Here is a 21,266-nt window from a genome sequence, read left to right as displayed (position 1 = left end):
CCATTCCCAACATAGGAGGCTTGTTGCTAGAGAGCTGACGTCACTGTCTTGTAGCTTTTGCTAGTGCATTGCTGCCACACGTGAGCATCTCATTGGCTAATAAAAACCGTTTCAGCAAGTAAGAATTTAATTTGATTTGTGTTATTGTGCAATGCACGCGTATATGATAGCAGTACAATATTAATGCTTTGTATATTGCAGTACGAAATAAACAGTAATTCTAAGTGCCTATGTATATTGCAGTGTAGGCATATGCAGTTAGACAGTAAAAATGGAGAGCCCAATCCAGGACCAAGATATATCTGAATCCGCAGTATAGCGTGGGGGCAATATATAACGAGGGGTGGGTGTACTTAAACGTCTGCAGACGTTTCTAATTATTTTCAAAGGAGTTACACTTACATCCCATAGGGAGGCACTGATATAGAATCAAAACACAACCACCAGAGCCCATGGTATGTACCTCTGTTTATTTTCCACGTCTCTATTGGAAACAGTTTCTTCGTCTTTTGTTATTAAGATGAGGATTAGTAAAATGTAAAAATGGTCAAAATGATTGCCAAAATCCAATGTTACGTCAGATCTGGGAAATCAAATCTCCCAGTCCACTTTCTTGAAATCCTCTGTGTGATACATTTAAAAGTGATCAATGCATAACTCCCCTCACCCCATCATTAAAAAACATTAAAAAAAACCAAAAACTAAATAAAACGGTCGGTCAGTCAATCCACATTTTGCAAATTCTGCGGAAAGATGTTTATCTTTTCTTTTAAGACAGGCTTGATTAACCTTACAACAGTTTTGTTCCTTTTTATTTATCTCCAGATGCAGTCAGGGAATGCCTGTCCCTCTCACCCTGACTAAATGAACAGGCAGCAATCTGGTTCATTCTGCCGGCCTAGTTGGCGCCCTGTCCTGGTCCCTCTGGCACTGCTGGGGGCTTACAGTGCCCCTCCTAAGGCACAGTCCAGTTCTCTCTCCAATTCCATAGCGGTCACATGCAGTCCAGTCCTACAATCCCAGTCTTATTGTTGTTAAACCACCACTCTGTGTACCTGATTGTCAGTCTGCTTCTGTAAACACAAAACACACTTCAATATAAGGACACATAACAGTGTAATACAGTATAGCGACAAGGTGGGCAAGCTGAATAAACACACACAACTGAAGCTTTACTGGCTCATGGTTGCCATGGTAATGGTTGGTTTCCAAAGAGACTGCTTTATAAACTGCGTTTGGGATAAAAGCAATAAATATGTAAAATGCTAGTGGGATCTTGCTCAAAAGTATCATTTAACCAACAGATCAGTCCTTCCAGTACATACCTTGCAGGGCTAACACTATATATTATCACACTGTATAAAAAAATAAAAAGCCTTTAGCTTACAGCTTACCTAACTTGATTGCAGCCGAGTTCAGAGAATATGACAGTTCAGGTTCCTGTGATGTTCTGTCTTCCTTTGAGATCTCCGACTCACAGCCACCTCCACTGTTCTCAGAGTTCTCTGACCTCTCGTCCACATCCCTCAGCTTCTGGACCCCCTTTCCATCTGCAGTCTCCTCGACACTTCCTTTGGTTTCCCCCTCTTCAGTAGTGTGCTTGGAGGACCATCCCTGGACCTCTTCTTTAAGCCTGCTCGTTTCCACTAGCTCCTTCTCCTGCAGTGTCTTAGGGATGGTCTGGTGGTCCTCCAGCACTCCTATGTCCCCCTTCTCCTGCTCATCAGTTAGTCGCTGATACTCTTCTAACCACCTCAGTTGCCCATTCTTGAAGACATAGCGACTGTCCCCAAACCAGCGAACCACCTCCGACCGAAGGAGGCTGGTCTGGGAAGATAGCTGGTCATACTGGACATTGGAGGGCCACTGTGTGCGGGCAAACAGCTGCTTGAGTACATGGAGCTGCTCTGGGGTCTTCTTACTGCGGGAAGACATGCCTGGGGATACCTTGGGGCTCTCTGTTTGTGCAGGTGGGCTTACCTCCGTGTTGTGAGGGCCATGCTTGCCGTTGACGGACTCTGTCACCTTCAGCATCTTTAGGTTGATCTTGATGGGGCTGACCTTGAGCTCGGTTGCAGACGACTCCTTCTGCCAGTCATCTCCCTCTCGTCTCTGAGCTCTTGCCTTTTCTCCCGAGAACTCCTCCTCTCCGTAGTCCTCATCCTCCTCCTTCTCTTGCTTCTCCTTATCAGCAGCAGCTTTCTTCCGGCGCTCTGAGAACCAGCCATCGATCTCCCGGCGGGTCATCTTAGTCTCGACACGTAGCCTGTCCACTTCATCCCCAGAGGGTTCATGGTTTGCAATGAAGCTGGCTTCCAGGGCACGCACCTGCTGCGGGTCCCGTTCCTTGTAGCGGATGGCTGTAAAATCTGGGGTCTGGTGCCAGGTTGCCCGTCGGGAAGGAGTGGATGGTGCTTGCTGCTGCTGCTTCTGGTGGTGGTGGGTGTTGTGGTGATGCTGCTGAGAAGGAGAGTGGCTTGCTAAAGAGGGTGAGCTATCCACACTGTCTAGTAGGGAGGCTCCTCCAACACCCCCGCTGATCACACTCCCCATGAAGGAACGTGTGCCCTTCAGATTCCGGTAATGGTAGCGTCGGTCACTGAACCACTTGCGCACCTCGCGGGTGGACAGCCCTGTGATTCTGGTGAGCCGCTCCACCTCTTCCTGCTGGGGGAACTGGTTGCGGAAGAAGCTCTGCTTGAGGGCTGTCAGCTGCTCCTGTGATTTCTTGTTCTTGTAGAAGCTGGGGTCCAGAATGCTGCTGGGGAGGGTACGGGTGCTGGGGGTGACATTCACAACGGGAGGCAATGATCCCACCACTTTGATGCTGCTGCTGCTACCGCTGCTGTTGATGCTGCTGCTGCTGCTGCTGGGGGTACTAACAATCATGGCTGCTCCTTTATCAGCCACAAGGGCGGCAGTAGGCCTGACTGCCATTTGAGGTCTGGTCGCCACCTGAGGCTTTGGGGTGACGGCCAGGGCCATGGGAGATCTGCTGACCTGGATGCCATTTGCCATCACAGGCTGAGTGACAATCACCCCTGTTTGCCCCAGCAAGCTGCCCTGGAGGATGTGGTGCATGCCATTGGAGCCCAGAGAAGCGGGCAAAACAGTGATGGTCTGCTGCTGCTGCTGGGACTGTCGGGGGGGCGACTGAATGATGGTGCTGAACATCTTCCTGCGGGCATCCTCGATTTCCTCTGGTGACCAGCTGATGCCTTGCTTAAGCCTCTGGGCTGTGAACCAGATCTTGATTTGCTCCTCTCGGTACTTGGTGACCACAGTCAAGTAGCAAAGCTCGGCCTTTGTGGGGTAGGAAAACTTACTGAAGGAGGTCTTGAGGAAACAGTTGGTATCCATTGCGGCGTTGTAAGTAGGAATGCTACTCAGTGGGATCATAACTTTGGGGAGGTGACTTGAAGACTTTGGCACCGTAGGTGCCTGCTGCTGAAGGCTCCGGTTCTGGAGAACAGATACTACTTGTGTGATGGCTGTCTTCAAGACTGGTATTGTACTTGAACTGTTGACTATGTGCACCATTGTTGGATGGGAAACCTTAGAGGCAGCTCCATTAGGAACAACCGTTGTCGCTGCTGTTGTTACCACAATTTCCTTCTTCTCAGGTTCACTGCTGCGGCTGCTGGCATCAGGCTCATCTCCTGAATGGGATACCAAGATCCTCTTAGATTCTGACTTCCCTTTTAGCATCTTCATGATTGGAGTCTTAGTGATCGATATCTCCGACTCCCTCCCTCCCTCCAAGCCGTCAGTTGTTACCAGGCTCTGCTCCACAACCGTCCGCCCGACTTTCCTGCCCACCTGCCAGGCCATCCCTTCTGAGAAACCGCCCCTTGCTCCCAGGTTGGAGTGCACCCGGGCATTGTGCAAGGCCAGGCTTTCATAGCTCTTGGTAGACAATCTGCAATCCAGACACGAGAAGCTGGGCTCTGCTCGGAAGTCAGGGTGCTGGGAGTACATGTGATCCAGGAAGAGATTGAGATCTTGGGAGTCAAAGTAACAGGGCTGGCATGTGAAGGTGCCCTCTCCTCTGTGCAGTTCGCTCCCCTCTCCAGATGACTCACCGCCATCCTGGGTGTCCAGGCCCCCCTCGTCTCCAGGAAGGAAGAGGTCCAGTGCAGACCGGGGTCTGCTTTTCGGTTCCTCAGCATCTGCCTCTTGGTCCTCGTGCAGGTTCATGGTTTTGAGTGGAATCATGCATGGCGTGGTGGATTTCCTTTTGCTCGCCATGGCTGCTGCTGATACAAGGACAGTGCTGCACAGCAGTGCGTTACAAGCAAGCGGGGCAGGGTCTGGTTTCTCAGTGCCTTGGGCACGCCCTACAGCAGGCTGAACGCTGGCTCATGACCTCCCGGACCTCATCTGCTAGGTTAGAAAAGGCAAGAGGATGACTGCGATTACCTACCTGTAAAAAAACAAAGCAGTGGAAAATATTAATATCAGAAACAATCTATCTTTAAAACTACTAAAAATTATTTCATCTTCTGAAGGTTACTACAGGCTTGACATGATCGGCGCCACAGTGTGTGTGTATGTATATGTATGTATATATATATATATATATATATATATACATATACACACACACACACACACATATATATATATACACACATATATTGGGTGATGCAAGAGGCTGGAAGAAATGCAGGCTCGGTGCTGGCCGGTCTCTCTCCATTAAGCTGTGGCTAAGCTGATCTCATGCCACCCTCTCCCCTCTGGGAGACTAACTGACAGAGGCACTCTGATTGCCAGCATCAGGTCCCTGAACGTTGTTTTTGGTAATGTTAAAAGAGATCTATCCACCTATATCTGCTTCTAATAAAGAAACCTTGAACACTAACTAAAAATACAAAAATAAAACTAAATTTACTGCCAGATATTTCAAAGTGTATCTCTGCGTTTTGAAATTGTGTTTCAACAAAAGGAATACATTTGACATTCTTTGTTCACTAACACATTTTACAGCATGTTTCGGAATTATGGGCCCTGTTCACACAGTTGTAAAAGCCTGTTGTACGTTATTCTAGAACAGTTTCATGGAAAAAGCAAATCTTAAAATAACTCAATAGGGCTTTACTCAGTATTTCCATGCATTTGCATATTGAGTGGTAATACATTGTGTACTGCATACCACAACATTTTCAAAGCTTTAAAAATGTTCTTAAGGCAAATTAAATAGACATGTCCTGGCTAGCAGAAACACTATACATTACAAAGTGTGTAATAAATGCTATAAAAAAAAAAAAAAGAAACTTTTTCACGACTGAGTAAATCTGCAGAAAGACAAGCTGACTAGAACTATTGTGCAACGTAGTTTGTCTTCCAAAGAAAGTCATACAAAAAAAAAAAAAAAAAACTATACTGGCATTCCCAAGACCGGGCACTTAACTGATCTGCTGTGTCGCGTGGAGGATCAGCTACTTTAACTCCTTCAGCAGTAGGTCAAGAAATAAAAATAGAAAAATGGAATATACAATTAGCTGACTCAACATTCTACCCCCACATACAGTATGAGCCCACCAAGATCTACAGAATATACTTGTACTGCAATTATTGATATGTATTTTTTGTTTACAGCTGGAAGTCGCCCTGGGTAAGGAAATCTGCTAAGAAATAATAATAATAATAATAATAATAATAATAATAAATAATAATAATAATAATAATAATTCACTGCGCGCACACCCATGCAAAAAACACACATTCCCTTCACAAACACAAGTGCCTTTTTAGTGCTGCCTCTCAGCTGTTTCCCAGTAAAATGTAGGTCAGCGCCATCTTACTTCCTAATCCCAGTTCACTGTATTCAAACACATTCATTCTGCCAGCAGAAAGGTCACAGTACGTTTAGCCTGAGAGCTGTTAACCCTCTAAGGGACGGGGCGAGGATCGGGGCTGGAGCTACCGCTGCTCTGTGAAGGCAAGACCACTTTGGAGCAGACCTGGGGTTCAATTCCAATTGGAATTGTGCAATTCAGAATTGAATGCAACTACATTGCAATTGAAGTTGAGCCTTGGCACACCTGTGTAATTGTGGTTGTAATCATACCACATAATTGAATCCATTACAGTTCAAACTCAGCCTATCGTTATTCTTCTATTTTCATCCATTTGTGGTGACCCCATCTGTTTAAAAAAAAAGAAAGTTACATAGTATGCTTCTGTAATTGTACCTGTGATTATTGCTTGGTTATTAGGACTAAACACACATGTTCATTTGTGGAGTTGTTTATGTTATTTCTAGTGTAATTGGAATTGGAATTACTGCAGCATAATTGTAATTAAACAAAATAGCAATGCATTTGTAATTGCAATTTCATCAAACTCTGCTGTAAGCGTAATTATAATTGACCGCAGGTCTGCTTTGGACACCCTCCAGGGTGTATATGGATTTCCAGGTCATTTGTTTAAAACACACCACCATGGAAAATGTGATCATCAACAATTATAGGCCATTACGACATTACTGGAGTATTTATACAAGAGGTTGGCTGTGGCTGTACCACTTTTGATTAAAGAAACTAACCTAGGTGAGAGACCTCCGCAGAATATTGTTGGCACAAAATCACCACCCCCCCAGCATGTTGTTAGGCAGCCTTGAGAGGAGAGCGAGGAATTTTAAAAAGCAAGACTGGGGTGGCACTAACCAGAGTGGCTAAAATCCAGTAAATTCCACACCTCCATGAACCTCCAAGTTCATTAAAAACAACTCCATTTCAGTGTGTTGTACAGGATTTTATGAGCTTTTTTTGCTGTAGTACAAAAGAAATGACTTGCAGTAAAGACTTGAGCGTGCATCAAAATGCAGACTAGGCGATTCCAGAAAACAAAATGGCACCTCGCTTAAGCGCTGTACAGGGTTAACAGCAAGGGAGGTGGACTGTGAGCCAGCAGAGAGAACAGAATGTTCCGAGTGCAGCCTCGCTTGCAAGGCTGGGCTCCGTTCCGCATGAGAGGGCACTGGCCTGCCAAGATTCCAGGGTCACATGACTCACGGGAGTGGGGGTCCAGTGCACCACATGGTTCTGCAGGGGAGGAATCATGCTACTTAGTCATAGCACTATTAGCGATGTCTACACGTTGAGCCACTACTAGTATTTCATTTTCATCCTAATAAACAGTAACAAGAGACAACCAGAAGCATTTCTTCTGCTTCTACTGTATAGCACAAGTAATCACTGATGTTTCTATACCACATGGCATTTTTGTAAACTCACATTGTGAAGCAAATGGCACTATGCACCTTTGCAAGAGGGCAGAGATTGGTGTACAGTACACCCAATGTATTGATGGTTCATCAATATCCTAGCCTATGTAAGGGTCAGTCCACTGGGGGGGGGGGGGGGGAGGTGCCTACAAGGGCACTGATGTGCTAAAGTTGCTATGGCAACCCCTGTTAAGCCTGTAATGCCCATTTCTGCTTCACATATGATAACGTGCTTATTCACCCTTCTAGATTATTATTTTTGAAATCCAGCCTCACGAGTCTAAATTTTTCATCTGCTGTACATTATGTGTTGCTAGATTGGTGGGGGGGGGGGGGGGGGGGGGGGGGGGGGAGTGTGTTTTTTTTTCCCCCATGAAACGGTTACATAAAGTAGATTTTCTCATTTCAACAATGCTTGGGCATTACAAAGCTAATTACGGGTTCAATTGAAACACGCTATTACAGTAAAAAAAGGACCCATCAATCCCAGGTTCTGAACTGTAGATCTGTTTGGAGTTAATTATCCTGTACAATGTTTCATGGGTCTCCCAGGGGCTGATGTTCACGACAGCCCTGCCTTTTTGGTGAGATCACCTTGTTTGGAAATAAATACTGCGCCATCACTTAGACTTCGGAAAGCTAATTAATACAGCAAACCACGCTAAACACCAGTCCAGTCAACGCAGTTCCTGTACAAACTCAGTCCCATCGACCGTAGAAAAAACCAAGGCTGTGTCAGCCATGCAATTGTTTATTAATGAGATCAATCAATTAAGGCTAAAAGCATGAAACAATGCAAAATGATGGAACTATAGTTTTCCTGGCGGTGAAGCAGAGAAGTGCCCTGGCCACACCGACAAAGCATTTACCGCCATGCTACGTTACTGACGTCTTTAACAAAGAAAATACTGATGTTAAGACGCTTTAAAGAAGAAATTCTTCATGAAAATGGACACAGTGTTTTAAAGGGTGTGAAGATAAACACAGTGACTGCCTGTCTAGCATGGTAGAGCCAGTTCTTTCATTTCAATATTGATAAGTGTGGGTTCTGTAATCAAATACAATGACAGCACATCAAAAATGGCGCTATGCAGGCATTGCATAATATACAGTTGAATGATTAAAAAATAACCTTAACATGTTATTTATTTATATATATATATATATATATATATATATATATATATATATATATATATATATATATATATATAATATATATATATATATATATATATTATTTCTTAAAAGCAATGATGCATTCTTGTAACTCTGAAGACAAGCCAGGCTAACACATCTGCAGCATTTCAATCTCTGTAACTATCCTCCAACCTCTCAGTATACACTAGGTCTTAACAAACTCCTTTCCTGCCGCCCCAAGCAGGTGCACCTTTACTAAGCTGGTCCTTGATTATGCCATAACAGCAACAGTGTGAGTAAACCACACTGTACAGTTAGGGCTGTTTTCTTAAAGTCCCCCATTCCTTATTTATTAGCAAGTACTGTAGGAGTGTGATCTTCTAGCACTCTTGGGGATGGGGGGTAGGAGGCATTTACCCGCTCAAACAAGTTTCTAGAGGCCCTCAAATACGCTGTTTATTTGCCAAACTCCACAGTTGGTAGTCCGCTGATGATAAAAACAGGAGGTATTGCACCAGTGTTTTGCAAAATTTGGAGTTGGATAATAATTTAAACATTGTGTTAAGAATGTTACAAAGCAAAGTCAATCATTAAGAACATTACCATTAATTGAGAGTTTACTGTAAATGAAAATAAGCAGCAATGGGCATTCTGTTCAATGTAGAAAATCTGCCAACAATGTTGATTATTAACATTGTATTTAAAAGTCAAATTTACTTTTACTTCAAAATTAGGACTAGGTGACACTGAATTACAGGCTCAAGACTGAATAGTGGTATACAGCTATTGTCTGTGTGACCTGGAGGTTAGAGGGAAGTGTTGCCTTTTTGAGCTGAGGGACTGGGAAGCAGCGTGGCCTAGTGGTAAGAGTTAAGGGACTGGGAGACAGTGTGGCATAAAGGTTAGAGCTGAGGGACTAGGGGGTGGTGTGGAACCTTGAGGTTAGAGCTGCAGGACTGGGAGACAGTGTGGGATAGAGGTTAGAGTCAACAGATGAGCTGGGAGGCAATGTGGGCTAGTGGTTAAAGCCCAGAAATGTGAGTCTGTTAGGCCTCATGTTTAAAACAGAGCACAGTGAAGCAGAGTGTCTAGCAAAAATTCTATAGAAATTCAGAAATACTGTATGCATTTGTACAATATATTTCAATTAGTGCAATTCTTATTTCGTAACCTTTCAAAATCCCAACTCTATCGTTTATAATACACCACAGAAGTGGGATGTAACTTTAAACTGAAATCTTACAGGAGGTAATGCCAAGTCTTAGGGCTGGTTTCACAACTCCGAATATCTTAACAGTGGCCTACCTAAATTAACATTAAGAGGTCCAATATTTGTGCTAATCAGTCTGTGAAACCAGCCCTTAGTGTTTAGTCTTATTACGTTAAAAGGGAAAGTTACATTACAGTATCTAACGGTTTTTTTTTTTTTTATTGACACAAAAAACGCCATTACCAAATGTTTGTATTACGTTGTGGAATTCCACTGTATAGAGTTTTGACAGTAGTTTCAAACTCCTTATATTATATATTAGTAACAGTTGTTCTTTCAAATCACCTTCACTGTTACCGTATTTTAATCAATTGATATTAGATTAAAAACTACAAATATAAACAAACACGACGTAAATATATACTGTTTACAAATACATTACGAATTCAATTATAAACACGTTTTTTTTTTTTTTTTTAACTGCAGGACAAAATAAAATCGAATCTCAGTCATGGAATCAAATAACACAAGTGAAATAAACATTACAAAACTCCAAAACATAATAAGTTACACACACACGCAACACATACCAGTAATAGTTTTTTGACCACAACTCAGAACATCATATTAGTCATACACTCATAGACATCTGTGTACATTTTTTGTTGTTGTTAACGGCTCGTTTATAAAAAAAATAAACAAATAAATAAATCACAGCGAAAATAACAGTGTATACGTTCTAGCTTACTCATACAACTTAACATTACGACTTCATAACGAGAACAACGTCTCATAATTATTCTACTTTGTTGTTTAATTAAACACACTTGCACATACTGGTAAATCGGTTATTTATTCAGATAGACAGTGAAGGGGGATTGTAAAGAGGAGGGGGGGGGTGGAATCCAAACTCGTCGCCCCCCACATTTTGTCGCCATTTTAATCAGTACTGCTGGCGGCGAGTTTAGTTAAACTGCAGCGCAGGTAAATACAAGCACAACACTGCAACTCTGAAGGGGTTAAAAAAAAAAAACTGGTACGGTTTACACAGAATGTGGACTAAAACAACAGATTGAAACAAGCTTACCTTGCAACTGCTGCGGGTGGAACCAATTTCATGAAAAATGGAAATGAAAATAGATAGATAGATAAATAAATAAATAAATAAATAAATTAATAGTCATTCAACCACCCGGTGGGGGGGGGATCTCGGCTGCAGCCAGACGTCGGTCATGAAGGGAGGGTTCCCTTCCCCCCCCCCCCCCCCCACCAACCTGCGCAGGCTGTTGGACAAGTCCGCCCCTTCAACAACACGCCCACGGAAAGCTACAGCTTTCAAAATGTCGTCGTGGGAATGGAGTCGATATAGTTTAATTGCGAATGGATCCGAGCAGAGGTAGAGAACAAGGGATAAGAAAATACGACGTACCCAGGAACACGCGATCTCGCAGCGTCACCACCAGCAAAAACCCACTTAGCGCTGAGAGACTTGCGTTACTCGGTCAACACTGTGCTCCCCCCCCCCCCCCCAGAGAGAGAAAAAAAAAAAAAAAAAAAAAAAAAAAATCAAAGTTTAGAGAAAAACTAAAGTTTTCTAAATATTTTTGCACAGTGATATAATATATGAATGTGATGCTATGCAAAACAATGCATAGCTTTCTAGTTTAAACTGTGTGCTGTTTATTGTATGATGATATGCTGCTATCACTTGGATAGCCCGGCAGCACACGATATGCTTGTAAAGCAATCTTGTTGTGATTATTACCGTATATGCAATATAATGCAGCACTATGGTACTGCATATTCCAGTGCACAACCGTTGACTTCAATCGTCGAAAGGTGAATTCGTCACAGCGACTTGCTCGGCAGTTTTGTGTGGTCTGACGTTGTAAGACGTGTGAAATGAGTTAAAGAAGACAATTCTCTTCTCAGCTCTACCCCCTCCCCCTTCTGATTTGGATTTGACTGGGGCTCAGAACAAACGACTTTGTTTCGGATTGTATTTATTTATTTTATTTTTGGGCTGTTGTTATTAAACTTGCCAGAATCAACTCCCATCCGCTCTGCCTAACGGGTTATCGTCGCTGCACATTGCAATCGCTGGGTCCCATTCAAATAAAACCTACTGCACCTTTTACGTTCATTTTAACCACTACTGGTCCCTTTGCTATAACAATATATTGAAACTAACATCAATCAAAATGTAGTTTGTCAATGTTCATATCATTTGGAATTAAAACTGAAAAAAAAAACACTCCGGGTTCCTGAGGAAATAGGAAACCCTTAGAAAGACCTCTCTCCCTCTGGGAATTCCCTATGACGCTCGACCCTGACTGTGGTTCCAAGAAAATATATTAATGAGTCGTTCGATCTAACGATCAGGGATATATATATATAATATATATATATATATTATATAATATATATATATATATATATATATATTATATATATATATATATATGGGTCTATTTATGACCAAATGCAGATTTTAGCTTGATTGTACTTCGAGCTAAACAAAATAAAACTACAGTGCGTTTCCAGAGTTACATGTGTATGATTAATTTAATTGAATATATATGTATCGTAAATGAATCTGTGAACAGGAGCGATCTCCAACACCGTTTGTATTGTACTCAATCCACTTGTACTTTAACATTGTTCCCTTAAATAACATAAAAAGCGTTATTTGTTTACTGTTTAACTCAACTTTGTATGTCTAATGCGTTTTTCTAACAGCGTCTTGGGTACAAGCTCTGTGTTCTGAGAAGAGAACTGACAACATGAAAAAAACATCGATGCTCCATCTAGTGGTTAAACAAAGTATCGACGTAGTATTACAGAATGGCATTTTATTTATTTCATTCGGTGTTCTACTGTAGGCACATTTCTTCATTCTCTTCTTTTTAAAATTTAAAGCAGAGTAAAGTGTTGCGCAAAGCAAAGCACAGGGTAAACCACAGATATGTAAAGCATTTAAAAAAATCTAACGTACTTAACAGGGAATACATGGTAACTAAGCATAGTAACCCGAACAAATGTACACTAACATGAAAATATAAATGCTATTTTTAGATTGTCCCACGCATTTAGTGTATAGACTCATACGTATTAGTTTATTTGGCAGAATAAGGCGACTTTACACGTGCTACAGGGCAATACAAAGTTACAGTTCAAAACATCTAATTTGAACAAGTGACAGCTTTCCCACAAATAAGAGAACGTCTACGAACTGGAACCCATGAATACCAATGCAGAAATAGTGTAATTACAATGACCATAATAACACTAACAAGTTAGTTTTAAAATGGATTTAATTCAAATAAAAGTCTCAACATCTTCCCCCGTCCGCTTGACTCTCGCGTTTCCTCTTCTGATTGGCTCACTAACATTTGCCCAACACGCCTGCGCAGTGACCCTGCGGAGAGTAACGTTGTGTAGCGTCAGCACGGTTTGGGTTGAATCAATTTGCAATCAGAGCGAGCGACTGTGACACTCACGTTTATTCTTTTTATTTATGTGCTGTAAAAAAAAAAAAAACGAAGTTGTTATTAAAAACGTAGGTCGGCGGCACCGATCAAAGTCCCCCCCGCGCCTCATTCTGTAGCTGACCCGGAGAATGACGAATAGTGCTAAAAGGAAAGAAGACTCGCATGTCGCCAATGGGGGGTTGAAGGTATCCCCATGGAGCAAAGCTTTTATCAGGAACGCCACGTGGGAAGACAAGGTCTGTGTTTTCATCGTTTTAAAAAAAAAAGTATAACTCGGGCTGGTGTTGTCGAGGGGTACCATTGTGTTATAAGGGGCCAGGGCCTGTGTGCCGCACGTATTAAGTCAAGACTACAGTTTTGCGACTACTGATGCGACACCATAGTGGGACGCGACCAATTTAGTGAACTGGGACTGAGGCAGGATGCTACGTTAATGCAAACCCGCTAAGGTTAGATTTGTCGATCGTCCAATGTGTACGGTTTCTCAAACCTGAAATCATCGCCTTAAAGGTTGGGACAAGGGCGATCGCTTCCATCAGGTTCATTTGAGATCGTTGTCCACAGCGTTTGACGCTGATTTGAAAGTCAGCATGTTGCCTTGGCTTTACACTGCTGTAGTTTTACAGTCTTGGTATTCACTGTAGATAAAAGTACAAACCTGGAGTTTCAACAAAGATAAAGAACAGCCTGTGCACTTTGATACTTTTATTTATGTCAGGAATACGAGACGACGGTTCTGTAAATCCTGGACAGAGCAACTTTGGAAATATGTGTATTGCATGTTTAGATAGTATAGTACCATACTGTAATCTGTTCTTGTTAGGAGGAGACCTGCATGGCACGATTGGGTAAACCGGGGATTCGGGAGGCATAGCCTACCTGTGCTTGTGTCATTAACCAGTACTGGAGATTATGGATTAGTGTGCTGTACAGAACATCTACATACAGTATGGGTGTGTGATATCACCATATGATAGGTATCACTATATGCATGTAAAGATATGATACATATCATGATACATGTGATCCTGATGGACTACATTTATAATGCTTAATAAGATTAAATAATAATTTAATGACTTTTGTTAAAAGGCAAAAATGAAATGGGTTAGAGAGAGAGTGTATTCATACCAAGTATAAAACACACTTTATTCAAGAACCACTTGGTGAACTACAATGAGCTGTGTTGTAGTCCCTATTGCAATACGATATCTATTAATTGTTACAACCCTAACATACGCTGCCAGTAAATAGAGGCTCCCGAGGTTCTTAAGTGTATGCAAGCTCTTTATTTAAAATAATAATAATCAAAGATCTAGGCAATAGAAGTTTTATTTCCATCCCATTTGTGCATGTTGTCTAAGATCAGCAAATAACCCCCGGTTTATTTCTCCTTTTGTTTTGCAGGATGAATTTCTAGATGTGATATACTGGATTCGGCAGATCATTGCTATTATTTTGGGAGTCGTTTGGGGAATCGCACCGCTGAAAGGGTTTTTAGGAATTGCAATGTAAGTCTTGCCTCCGACCCTAAAATTGCACTAAAATTGAAGCCATCACCAAAGTGATGCAGTATATATATATTTTGCGATTTGGATTAATGCTTGCTGTTGTGTTTGCAGATTCTGTGCAATCAATGCCGGAGTCCTGTACCTGTACTTCAGCAGCTTCCAGCAAATAGATGAAGAGGAGTATGGAGGACTGTGGGAACTAACCAAAGAGGGCTTCATGACATCCTTTGCATTGTTCCTGGTATGAGTGTTTTCTTAGTTGAGACACAATTGCCTCGTCAGTGCAGCCTTGCCATGATGAATTGTGTCAAGATCTCGAAAGCTAAGCCAGGTCGGTTTTGACCTAGTTGTCTGCGAGCAATATACCGAGCTAAACCATATGCAGCTCAGTAAGGTGCACGCTGTCTCCTCTGAAGTAGGACTCAGCCAGCGTTAGAGGTGTGATACTCTTACTAAAGTATACCCTGGCAGCGTAGTCCTGCTTACATTCAACATATCTCTTGCCCTAATTCAATTTCTAAAAAATACATTACTTGTATAATACAACTTTTAACAATCGTTTCAACATAATCTTATGGCTATTTTTGAATGTGGTGGAGGAAATACGGCAGCATGAATAATCCTCTTTCCCACACTGTACTGGAGATAGGAAAGGGGTGGAGATATTGAAAAAGCTTTTGTCTACTATTTTCTTACTGATGTGTGTTTTTTCTAGATTTATGAATCTGTAGAAATGTGGAATAATCTCTCCTCCTAGAAGAATGTGACCAGCATACAGAAACTCCAAGCAGGGGTTCTGCAACTGAAATATAGTTCGTATTTCAATAACAGTTTTGTATTTGTGTCTGTCTCCTTTTTTACTAGGTTGTATGGATAATCCTGTACACTGCCCTCCACTATGACTGAAGATAGCAAAGATCTTTTTATCATGGAAAGAATGGAACGTTTTAAATGATTTAAAATGTAGAAAACGTAGAGTTTGGAATGTCAGAAGTCATCTTTTTTTTTTTACCAGTATCACAGGACCACAGAGGGGAGCAGGGGGAAGTGCTGATTGGGGCTGTTCCAGAGATAACAACCACCACCCTCAGGCTGAGTTTATGCATCATATTTCTTGACAATTTTCCAAAAAAAAAAAGCCATGGATGAATAGCGATGTCTTGAAGCAACAGCAGTTCAACTAACTAGATTTTTTTTCTTCCAATATGGTAGCCTGATCAAAACCAATAGTTTTAAAGTCATCTGAGGCATTTTTAATGGACTGTGTAAAATATCTGAAATGTTTGTTTAAACAATACTTATTAAACTTTGATTTGTATGTCTTGACTTTTTTTTTTCTTGTAAAGTGTTTTATTTGATAACATTGCTGAAATAAGTGACATGACTTGATGGTTGGTTCATAATGGCATGTGTGTTTCTGCAGTAAAACACACGACACAGTGAAAGCACACAGACCCTGATTAGCACTAATCATGCACTCCCTTACCCAGCGTTACATTAAGCAGTGTTAAGCGGAGTCTGAAAACAGATGCATGATTATCATGGTAACCTGAACCAGCAGGGACTATTCTAGTGCTCTGAACCATCTAGCACAACGTTTCAGCCCATTACAGCCTCTTGTGGATTTACCCCACTCCTCACAATAAATCTCACAGTATGCCTTAAGTAAATACAGCTAACTTTAACTCAAGCTCTTCTGATCAATACAGGTGATTGATCTAATACCTAAACGTTGAAAATAAGATTGTGGGTTGGGTAAGTAGAACTTGTTAAGTTTGAATTCTGTATTATTACATGTTTATACACGAATGATATAATTAGTGTGAGACAAGCAAAAGCAAAAAAAAAAAAAAAAAAAAAAGGTTTCCCAGCACCTGCACGGCTCCCTCCCCAGTTCCACACAGTCTGGACCGCCCTCCGGTACGATTTGAATGATTGTTGGCACCTCAGGGAGAAACGTTGCAGGACGGCAGTTAATGGGAGTCGTGTTTGGTTACAAATTCAAACTTGTGAGCCAATCAGCGTGAGCTGGCTTTGCTGAGTGGTAGACAAGTTTAACAACATGAGGTTGTTTAACCAATACGGGCAGCGGTGGGCTTGGTCTCTGTGAATTTGAAAGCCTTATAAATGCGTAGGCCTGCAAATTAGCAGCAACAGCACGCTTGATACCGTGTATCATGGATCTGTCCCAGTGCTTAGATGATTTCCCAGGCCCGGTCGACAGAATGTACCAATTTAAGAATGACCCTAACCCACAGGGGCTTTACAACGAAGCGCATAGGCTTGCGCTGGAAGAACTGATATCTGGTGGAAGAGATGGCTTTTTAGAGTTTTTAAAAAAGGAGAAGATCCCTAATTTTCTTTCCGACGATGAAATAAGACGGATAGTCCACTCTGCTAATGAACCCAAACGGGTGTCTCTCGCCGGTGACGGGGGGGTCCTGGAACAGTCGATAACCAGCTCGCTTGACTGCTCCTCCGTCACCTACTTCCCCGAGGTCTCGGACACAGAACCGCCCCACCTGGAGATAGGGTGGCCTGCTTTCACAAGCAATTCCTACAGGGGAGTCACCCGGGCAGTCGCTCACTTTCAGCCCAGCTACGGGGAGTGCATTTACAGCTGCAAGGAGGCGGCGAGGAGAATGATAAAAAGTGCGAAAGAGGTAATGTCACTTTTGTTTTCATTCACGTACTGTAACTGGCGGTTAATGTAGCATCGATACTAGTAACCTAACAAGTCTGGTCGCTATGGTACTGTGTTATTACAGCACACACACTTTGTCCGAAGTCCATACTGCTCGGTGAACGTCTGATATCTCTACAAGACCTATGTATATATTAAGTTATGTGATTATTTATATATTATATGTGTGTATTTTTATACACATCATTAAAAAAAATCCTAGCAATATCACTATCACAAATGTACTGCTTATTCAGTACAAAAAAATAGGAATTAGAAGGCAGTGCACAGTGTAAGAAATGCTTTGAACTGTTTTATTCTCGCGTAACGCTTCTTTATAAAATGGCATTAGGGTTTCAGAGTTTTATATAGTTGCTCTTAAACAGATCTATTTTTGTGTTTACTAGAAGTGGTTTTACTGGTGGTTAGTGAATAGTTTTGCCTGTCTTTTGATTCAAGGATAATGCTGGAAAATATTCGGCTTCAAGCCAAGTGGCAAGTTGGCTGGAACGTAGATGTGAGCACGTGTACAGCTGGAAGGGAAACTTACTATAATTTTCAGGGTTTGAAGTTGTCCAAGTACAGTGAAAATGGTCAATGGGAAACAATAGACCTAAATCCTGTCAGTTAAAGGTGTCATCATGATACATTAATCTCGCGATAGAGCACATAACGATATGCATTAGACGATATGTGTCACAATGCGCGTAATTGTTCTGCTTTAATGATGGATAAGAGCAAATGGTCAGTAAATGATTGACCATAGCATTATTAACATGAACGAGATGGGCGCATACAATGGCCCAGCATGCCTTTGGTTGCACTTTGGAGTAAGAGTTGCTGACCTGATTTGCATTTTTCAGAAATAAAATACAAAGGCACAAAAGCTTTGGCTTATGCCGGAATTGTGGCTAAGCTTGATTCCTGACACCAAAGTATATTCATTTGTGCGCACCTGCATAACATTGGCTCTAGGCTAGCCAGATCTATTTGCAAGTAGGTACTAGCAAGTCTTATTCATTCATAACGTTGACATGCATAATGCACATTAATAGAGCTGTTCCTGTGGGGGTGGACAAAACCTGCCTGTGGCCACTGCCAATCTATTACATACCTGGGTAGACTTGTCAAGCCCTCTACTTGTAAAGTGCTGCATGTTGCAGGTTATTGCCTTGGTAATGGACTCTCTGACAGACTTGGACATCTTTAAGGATCTCCAGGAAGCATGTACAAAGCGTAGAGTCCCAGTCTACATCCTGCTGGACCAGTCCTGCCTCCCCTCCTTCCTACAGATGTGCAAGAGCCTCAACGTGCGACTTGACGAACTGCAAGTACGAATCCCTTCACTTCTCTGCCAGTATGACTGCCAAGAATGAAGTTTGGGCAAAAAGGCTGCAAGAGCTGATTGATAGCCAAAATTCCACCACTGATGCAAGAGAGATGGCAGCCTCTCCTAGATACTGTAGGCATGTGCTGAATAAACTTTACAGTATTGTAGATATTGTAACCAGGTACTGTGTTAGTTTTTGAGTATTGTATTTGTGGTTATAAGGCCTGATTTTCTTTCACTAATAAATACTATGTAACACTGCTTTATGGCACACTTCGTCTGTCTAAAGCCTGTTTTTTTTTTTTTTTTTTTTTTTTTTTTTTTTGTAGTTTTGTTTTCATTAAACTGCACTGATAGGTTAAAGATGCTAGAATATATGCTTGAAGTGCATATCATGTGTGCAGATACAGAAATGTGCCTTATCAGATATGCAATTGATGCTTTTGTCATTCTTTAAAAAAATTTTTTTTTTTTTTTTTTTTTTTTTTTTTCTTAAGCAAATGCGGGTGCGGACCATAACTGGAGTCACTTATTTCACACGATCAGGGGCCAAGATTGTGGGGAAGGTTCACGAGCGGTTCATGCTGATTGACGGCAACAGGGTGGCCACAGGCTCCTACAGGTAATGAGAAGGGAAGGCAGGGGAGTGGCTCGGGTTAGACGGCCAGCTGGCACTTTCCACCTGACTTCATTATACTTGTTTCTCTCACAGGTTTACCTGGACAGATGGCAGACTGAACAGCAGTAACCTGTTGGAGCTGTCAGGCCAGGTCTCTGAGCACTTTGACGAGCAGTTCCGGATACTGTACGCTCAGTCCAAGCCGCTCAACCCCAAGGCCCCCTCCAGCTGCTGGAACAGCGGTGTCTATGACCACCTCACCACTAAGCTGCCTGCAGTCCATGAGGTACCACTGGCCAACCTGCTGGGAGTGGAGCCGTGCAGGCTGTCGAGCACGCCCAACAGGGCCAAGCCTGCCATTGTGCCTCCTGGGGGTGAAGACAGCGAGCGCCTGAAAGACAGCAGAGTGTCCGAAGCTTCCACTATCGGAGAGGAACCACCCAAGATGGAAGATTGGCTACAGGACCCCGATCCTGTGGAGGGGGGCCATCCAGCTGTCACTGCCGATGCTCCAACTGCGGCTGCTGTTGGGGCGCCTGGGTGTACTCAAACAGAGAAGGCTGCCGAGGAACCCACCACAACGTGTCATGCTTTCACCCAAACCAATGTCCTGACAGTGGATTGTGATGCCCAAACTGATGTGCTCTCCAAGGAGTACACTCAGTCATCAATGACATCCTCTACAGGCTCATCGACTCAAACCAACAGCCAGGAGAACTCTGCAGCACCTGTCCCCTCGTCTCAAGCTTCTCCTCGCAAGACCGATGCCTTGAAATGCTCTCCCCTGAAAAACCCGGACTCCTCCCAGTCTCCCGATGGCTCGCTGAGGGTCTGCTTCCTGAAGCTGAGCAAAGAGCGCCAGTACCATTACTCCACAATCCGCGCCAAGCTCGACCACATGGTCTCTCTTCTCTCCCATCGCCGGGAGCTGGTTGGCCTGACCTTTAACCCTAGGAGCTACAACCACAGGAAGATGCAGGAGCACAACCCCCATGCTTTGAGATTTCGAGGTGGTGCGGCAATGCCGTCTCTGACCGTTCCAAATAGACTCAAATGAAAACCTGACATTTGAAGAGCAACTTGGAATGCGTATGAAATGCCACACCCAAACTATTTTTCTTGTTTTTGCAGTCCCTTTTCTTACCCAGGTTGCTCCTTTTTAGGTAGACAACTTTTACTATGTTGGGATTGGAGCACTACCAATGAACTGCTCTGAATGACTTTTCAAAGATCATTCAGAAGTCATCAGTAATGTTACAAGTATTGTATATCTAATGGACATGTGTTTAAAGTTACTGATGAACTACCATGGAAAGGGGCTTTATTTACTGTCATTTTGCATTTTGCTATTCAATTTGAACAACCAGCATTGAAACTGGGTATAAAGCAACCAGCTAAAGAGGAATGTAAGATAATAGGTAGTGAATACAAACCTCCTGTCATTTGCCATGACAATCTTCTATAGAAATTCATTTTAGAGGTACTTGGTTAGGGTGAAAAGGTAGAACTAGCATTACACTGAATTTATTTAATATAAAATTGAATTGTATGTGCCTTACCTTTTATTCTTGGTAAATGGTGTTTCATTTTATTTTTTTTCTTCTTTTGGCAGCGCGACTTTAACGGAAGGGTCAATCGCTTTCTCATGATCAAAAATACCTGTAAAAACCCATGTAAACCGGAGCAGGAATCGTGCTTGTGGCTCGCGAGATTTGAGCAGTCAAGATCCCGTTATTCTGGTTTAATATCTTGTAATCTCCAGCAGAAAGGCTGTACAAAACACACACACAAAATTTACATTTATGAACTGTTTTAATACTAGAACTGCCAGGGTTACTCATACCAACAACCACAGCCGGCAGTCATTATCACAATGCATTTTAAACATCATTAAAATAAACATTTCAAAAGAAACTAGTGTGTAAACAGGTTTATGTACACAACTGTAAAGACAACATTTTTAAATCTAAAATGGAAGTAACATGATTTCTCTTTCTACCACTGTAGAACCAAAACTAGTGCCGAGTTACTGTGAACTGAATACAGGCAGGTCT

The 21,266-nt window shown here is 42.3% G+C and overlaps 3 protein-coding genes across 7 annotated transcripts; 2 read left to right on the top strand and 1 right to left on the bottom strand.

The window, feature by feature from the left end:
• Positions 1 to 453: 453 nt before the first annotated feature.
• On the bottom strand, positions 454 to 11,084 carry zhx3 (zinc fingers and homeoboxes 3). 4 transcript variants are annotated; one of them, XM_041224830.1, is made up of 5 exons: positions 10,666 to 10,728; positions 6,045 to 6,147; positions 5,411 to 5,450; positions 1,395 to 4,423; positions 454 to 1,073 (listed from the first exon to the last, which is right to left on the bottom strand). In XM_041224830.1, the coding sequence occupies exons 4-5, from the start codon at positions 4,246 to 4,248 to the stop codon at positions 1,063 to 1,065; spliced, it is 2,865 nt and encodes a 954-aa protein (XP_041080764.1). In that variant the 5' UTR covers positions 4,249 to 4,423; positions 5,411 to 5,450; positions 6,045 to 6,147; positions 10,666 to 10,728; the 3' UTR covers positions 454 to 1,062. The 4 variants fall into 4 exon arrangements, with proteins under 4 accessions (XP_041080764.1, XP_041080765.1, XP_041080766.1 ...); XM_041224831.1 differs by lacking the exon at positions 5,411 to 5,450; XM_041224832.1 differs by lacking the exons at positions 5,411 to 5,450; positions 6,045 to 6,147; positions 10,666 to 10,728 and adding an exon at positions 11,008 to 11,084.
• Positions 11,085 to 12,987: 1,903 nt separating this feature from the next.
• Positions 12,988 to 15,898, top strand: rab5if (RAB5 interacting factor). Its single transcript, XM_041224226.1, has 4 exons — positions 12,988 to 13,305; positions 14,477 to 14,580; positions 14,692 to 14,821; positions 15,445 to 15,898. Exons 1-4 carry the CDS (start codon positions 13,198 to 13,200, stop codon positions 15,484 to 15,486), a joined length of 384 nt encoding a protein of 127 aa, XP_041080160.1. The 5' UTR covers positions 12,988 to 13,197; the 3' UTR covers positions 15,487 to 15,898.
• An 848-nt stretch (positions 15,899 to 16,746) lies between these two features.
• fam83d (family with sequence similarity 83 member D) lies at positions 16,747 to 20,869 on the top strand. Of its 2 annotated transcripts, none has more exons than XM_041224096.1 (4): positions 16,747 to 17,243; positions 18,475 to 18,594; positions 19,091 to 19,215; positions 19,306 to 20,869. In XM_041224096.1, exons 1-4 carry the CDS (start codon positions 16,758 to 16,760, stop codon positions 20,267 to 20,269), a joined length of 1,695 nt encoding a protein of 564 aa, XP_041080030.1. In that variant the 5' UTR covers positions 16,747 to 16,757; the 3' UTR covers positions 20,270 to 20,869. The 2 variants fall into 2 exon arrangements, with proteins under 2 accessions (XP_041080030.1, XP_041080029.1); XM_041224095.1 differs by having other exon boundaries at positions 18,427 to 18,594.
• Positions 20,870 to 21,266: the final 397 nt, after the last annotated feature.

This window comes from Polyodon spathula, chromosome 23 (assembly GCF_017654505.1).
Source record: "Polyodon spathula isolate WHYD16114869_AA chromosome 23, ASM1765450v1, whole genome shotgun sequence".
Lineage (NCBI taxonomy): Eukaryota > Metazoa > Chordata > Actinopteri > Acipenseriformes > Polyodontidae > Polyodon > Polyodon spathula.
Note: the sequence above shows the minus strand (reverse complement) of the source record. Positions and strands in the feature narration are given on the sequence as shown.